At 45.2% G+C, this 5,198-nt stretch overlaps 1 protein-coding gene across 1 annotated transcript; it reads left to right on the forward strand.

Moving 5' to 3' along the window:
• Positions 1 to 316: 316 nt before the first annotated feature.
• Positions 317 to 4,365, forward strand: LOC117293961. The gene has a single exon (XM_033776472.1). It carries the CDS (start codon positions 1,325 to 1,327, stop codon positions 4,307 to 4,309), a length of 2,985 nt encoding a protein of 994 aa, XP_033632363.1. The 5' UTR covers positions 317 to 1,324; the 3' UTR covers positions 4,310 to 4,365.
• The last annotated feature ends 833 nt before the right edge of the window (positions 4,366 to 5,198 follow it).

The raw sequence follows: 5,198 nt of genomic DNA on the forward strand, positions 1-5,198 counted from the left end.
ATGTAGGTGTATCTTTGAAATCGATGAATGTTTATTGCAAGCTAGCATCTTCGCGTGTAGCAACCGAGATTGCTTGCTTAATGTTTATGAGGAGAGGGCGCGAGCAAGTCGTTCTCAGCTTCCGTTGAGAGCCGCGGCGATCGGGCCGGGTCGCGTGCCTCATGATTTATGGACAAAATTTGGTTCGTTTATACTTCATCAAAATCAGTATGATTGATGCATTCTTGGCTGTAAATTCTAGAGGTATATAATTTTTTATCATCTGTAGCCCAGCGCTGTCATTGGTCAGTATACCCACCGGGCGGGCCGGTTGCGGTCAGGCAAACCCGGGCAGCTGATTGTGATAGAACGGGAGAAGAAACATCTTGTGATAAAAAATTCCTTCGCCTTTTTCTTTGACGTTGTTGCATCCGTTCCTCGAAGGAGCGATCTAGTAACGGACAAGAGGATGCAGGGAACAAGAGGCAGTGAGTATCAGCGTGTTCCCCTCCAACGCAGTCAGGATCAACATCTTCATCGACCCGTAGACCGCCCGTGGTCCGGTATTTTGGCAGGTCAAAGAGGGGAACAGTGACTGTTCAGTCGCTAATCTTTTCATGATACGTAGACATGTAAACTTGGTGTTGGAAAGTAAACACGTGGGCTCCGTTATCGTAAAGGGAGTATTTATCTGTGGACTGTATTATAAAGGAGCAGCAGTGAACGCGTGTTAACGCTAGGGACGGGGAGCCGCCGTGATATAACACATTCACAACGGATGAATGCACATTGTACAATGATCGTTCCGACTGGTGGAGCGTGAGTTCGTCCACATGTCCCTAAAATCACTGATTTTGTGAAACTTTTTTACAACAGTTCGTCTTTTTTATTTCGTCCTCTGGATGTGATTATTATTGTGTTTCGTTTGGGTTAATCATTGTGGATACTTTGTTTATGAGTTCAGCACTTGTGTTTTTGTGGACTCCGTGGTGAATTTCGCAGCGGCCCTTCCGGTAAACTTCAACGGATGTGTTACATGTTTTCGCACAAAACAACTTTACAATGTTGATGGCACTCGAACTGAGTGCAGCATTCGTAACATAACATTGGACGATTAGGTGGGATTTACAGCACCCCGGCTCGTCGATCGGTACAACTTCATCAGGACATGGTCAGCTCCTAAAGAAGGACATCGTGAGGGGGATTTACTTTGTAATATCCAGTAAATCCTCACCAGGGCACGGACTATCTTGTATCAATTCTTTAGCATTTTTTTAACAGACGTCGTCAGTCTGCTAAAGGTAAACACTTTATTCTGTCATGACAGTTCGAGTTCGTGTATGGCATGGCACACTCTTCGGCTAGAGGCAAGGGGGGATTTCGCACCGGGACCGGGGACATCGTTCAGCACAAAATCGCCCAGCTGACCGAAATATCCGACAGTGATCATCGTGGCGGCCATAACTCAGGCGAGAACGATCTCAACCAGTATCGAAAATTTAATAAGGAATTGGGCACCCGATCCAGTTCTGCTACTACCCGTGCTGCTGGCAATACACGTACGGGAAGTTGTGCTTCGACTGGCGACGAACTTAGCCGTGGATGGAGCTCAGGCAATCATGACAATACTAGTAGTCGAGATCGTCAAGCTGCAATTGAGTCGCACTACGATGAGCCGTCATTAGCATTATCCAATAAGCAGCACAACGTGCATGAGGAACACAGTAAGGACAAGGAACATGCTTGGAATATCATCGGTGCTAACAGCCGCCAGACCCAGGCAGCCGGCGGCGGGTCTAAATACAGTAATAGGATTTTAGCAGGGGATTTGACTCGACGGGGGAACGTCGTGAACGAGGACATATCATACAGGCACGGTGGTGACTCTAGTCTTGGATCAACACAGTCCGTCTCGTATGGCAGCACAACAGCAGCGCTACCCTCGTCTAGTGTTCAACAACACCGCCGTGATATAAGAAACAACTCTTCGTCAACAGTAGGGGAGAGAGCATCTTCATTTCGTGGAGGACAATCGCCAGTGAATATTCAACCCGGAAGGAGGGTCAGGGCATGTATGCAACACGAACAAAGCCCTTCTTACAACAACCAAGGTAATGCACATTCTTCTACTAAAGTCAGTAGTACCTCACCGCCAATAACTAGTCCCAAATCACCAGATTCAGGGACCACCGCGACATACCCTGATTCTGGAATCACTTCACCAAGTCCAACCAGGCAGATATTCAAGCCCTTGGCTGTAAAGAGATTAACCAAAACCTCTAAGAAAAGCCTTACTTCTTTTGATGATCTCCAGAGTCCAGTAAGTTCTCCTTACTCCAGTCGTCGGTCAAGCATTTCAAGTGTTGGTACAATTGACCAAAGTGAGGGGTCAAGTGTTGCCGAGAATAGGGCTAGACTTGTTTCGGCATTTGTTTTGAGCACTCAAAATACTGCTGCATCAAGATACAGAGACTTGAGTAGTGTACAAACATTGAATCAAAGTAGTCCAACCAGGGTGGATAATGTTCGTCGCAGTATGGCTAGGAATCAAGATTCTCCAACTTCGGACCCTACCTCGCCACAGCTGTGTGAGTCGGGTGGAACCAAATTTCCGCTTCGCATGGATTTCAATAGTTTAAAAATCGGGAGTGTGGATAATCTGCGGTCACCGTCGCGATCTGTCACACCAAAGAGAACAAAGCCTGACCATGGTATTGCAAGTGCAAGTGCTCCAACGTCGCCCGTCAGGACTCTGCAAAAGTTAACCTTCAAAATGCGAGATATCAGGCAGGAATTCACAGACATTCCACCATCGGATTTAATGCGACCTATGTCACCAAGCACTGTTTCAGAGCCAGGTGAAGATGAGGGATGTGTAAGGGACTTTGACTGGCCGGGGACACAGTCCTTGCCGAGACCTAGAAGGAAAAACAGGATGGTTATTCCAGAGTTGCCAGAAGTCCTTATGGCAAGGACCAAAGAAGTCCACGATAGCATGCAATCTTCTCCATCTCCAATTGATAAGTTTAATTTAAAAGCTCCCCTGAAACCGCTCAATGTGAGACGACAAATAAACAACACACCCGTTTCTTCACCAATCATGGATACCATGGTGGAAGAGAGCATTGATGAGTCTGAGCCACCGATCCCGAGCACGCGCAAGAAAGAAAGACGGAAAAAAATGGCAGGCCTCGGTCAGTCTGTATCTGAAGGTGGTGTTGGAAGTAATGGAGATAATGGGCGTTCACGTAGTGACCCAACACAGGATCGTAAAAGAGGAAGCTTGTCAGAGGAGATTGAAAATAATTCGGTTGACTCTCAGTTCTTCGAGGCACTGCAGATCGAGGGAGGCCAGATTGTTCCTGCTTCCAGAGTTCTAGGAACTAACGTGGTTTCAGAGAGCAGTCAGTCCATCTCAAGTACTGCTACCTCTATCAGTGATGCCACCGCAGAACAGCAGTTTATTCACGTCCTGCGTGAGGTGACCCACCACCCGGATGGATTAATCAACTCGTCGAACCTAGACTCTCAGGAGCGCAATGGAAAATTAAAATCGAAAGCGAAATCCAGAACCTGGCCGAATGGAGATAAGTCCCAGAATGAACTTGATCAGTACACGCAGGGCATCCAAGTCTCTACTAGTACACCAACAGTTTCAGACAGACAGAATGACTTGGATGATCTTCAAGGGGATGGGCTTCATGCCTCGCACGCCAAGTCGGAGAGCCTTCTCGTATCCGGTGGAAAAGAACGAGTTAATTTGCAGCTGGCATTGGAAAGTCCCCACTCCCCCCAAATGCAACGAAAATGGAGCCAAGGCAGTGCTGGGAACAGCAATGGGGAATCGCTGAAGGAAGGTCTGAAACAGAAATTACTACAGCACGGACATCAACCAGAAAAGCATCTGCGGACTTCCAGCGAACCATCATCCTCCACCTTGAGCCCAGTGGATGATTCCGCCGTGCCTTCTGCTTCCAAACCTGTTGTCACCATTACGCGTTCACATAGCATGGGACCTGATCAGCATCATCCTCTGGACCGTAAGATGAGGAAGAAGCCCATCATACCCCCTCCTCAGCCTGGACATTCTCTCAGGCCAGTCATGCAAGCCCACATGTCAGAGTCCACTCCTAACTTGGCAGTCGAGCCGCACAAGTCGAGAGTTACGGATGCCCTGGTATCGCCGACGATCGTAAAGTCTAACCGGATATTGGGTGCCAAGGGTGGATCTTCAACACTTCCTCGATCAGCTAAGGACAAGTCCGGAGGGGAGCTGTCACCAGGAACACGAAGAAAACTCAAGCAGCAGGTAAGTTCTGAACTCTTTTAAATCTCTTGACATTTAAAACATTTTAAAATGCTTTATTTGTAGGATGAAGGGATCAATGAATGAACCTAAATCATTTAAGATCCAAAAATGAGCTTTTGCTGCCTTTATACAATGGGTGACTTTTGAGACACTGGCTTTAAGCATGCGCGCACTTGCTCAGTATTGCGCGCGTAGGTCTGAGCATGCGCACTTCTACCGTACGATAGTCTCCCATTGATGCTTTTTTTTAACTCTTTCAGTGCCAGTGTCGTACAATACAAATATTTTATCTATTTTATGTATACATTACAATATTTTTTATGTTCTCAAAAAGTGTCATCAATCGGACATCTGCGACCAATTTTATCAAAAAAGGGCATCATCACTCAAAGAAGAACTATTGACTTTGGGATGAAGGCCTACCGAGGCAACACAAATCAGCAAAAAAAAATTTGTGTGGTGATAAAGACTTTTAAAAACAATATAAAAAAAAAAAAAAAAAGCTTGACAACTTGGTTAAAACTGCCAAAAATATTGCATTGAAAGATGAAAGAATAAACCAACTAATGCTTATAAATGTTATTTGATTCTTGTAGGCATTTACTATCTGGAAACAAAACCATTTCTCATGGTGTTCTTCAAAACTACTCACTGGTCTTTGACTTTCTAAGCAAAAAAAATATGCTTAAAAATTGAAATTATTTGACAGATTTTTTTTTTTTTTAACCATTTGCAAATAATATGTAGACTGACGGATGCTGGCAGCAGTTCTGTTCGACTGCAAAATTGCAAAATTTTCACACTCTTTATCTTAGGTGTTCATTTATTGGTGTTACACGGTACTGATTTATTGTTTTAACAGGGTCTTGACATTGTTTTTTTTGTAATTCCTTGTGTCATAAAAACTAAT

The sequence above is a fragment of the Asterias rubens genome, chromosome 8, assembly GCF_902459465.1.
Source record: "Asterias rubens chromosome 8, eAstRub1.3, whole genome shotgun sequence".
Taxonomy (NCBI): domain Eukaryota; kingdom Metazoa; phylum Echinodermata; class Asteroidea; order Forcipulatida; family Asteriidae; genus Asterias; species Asterias rubens.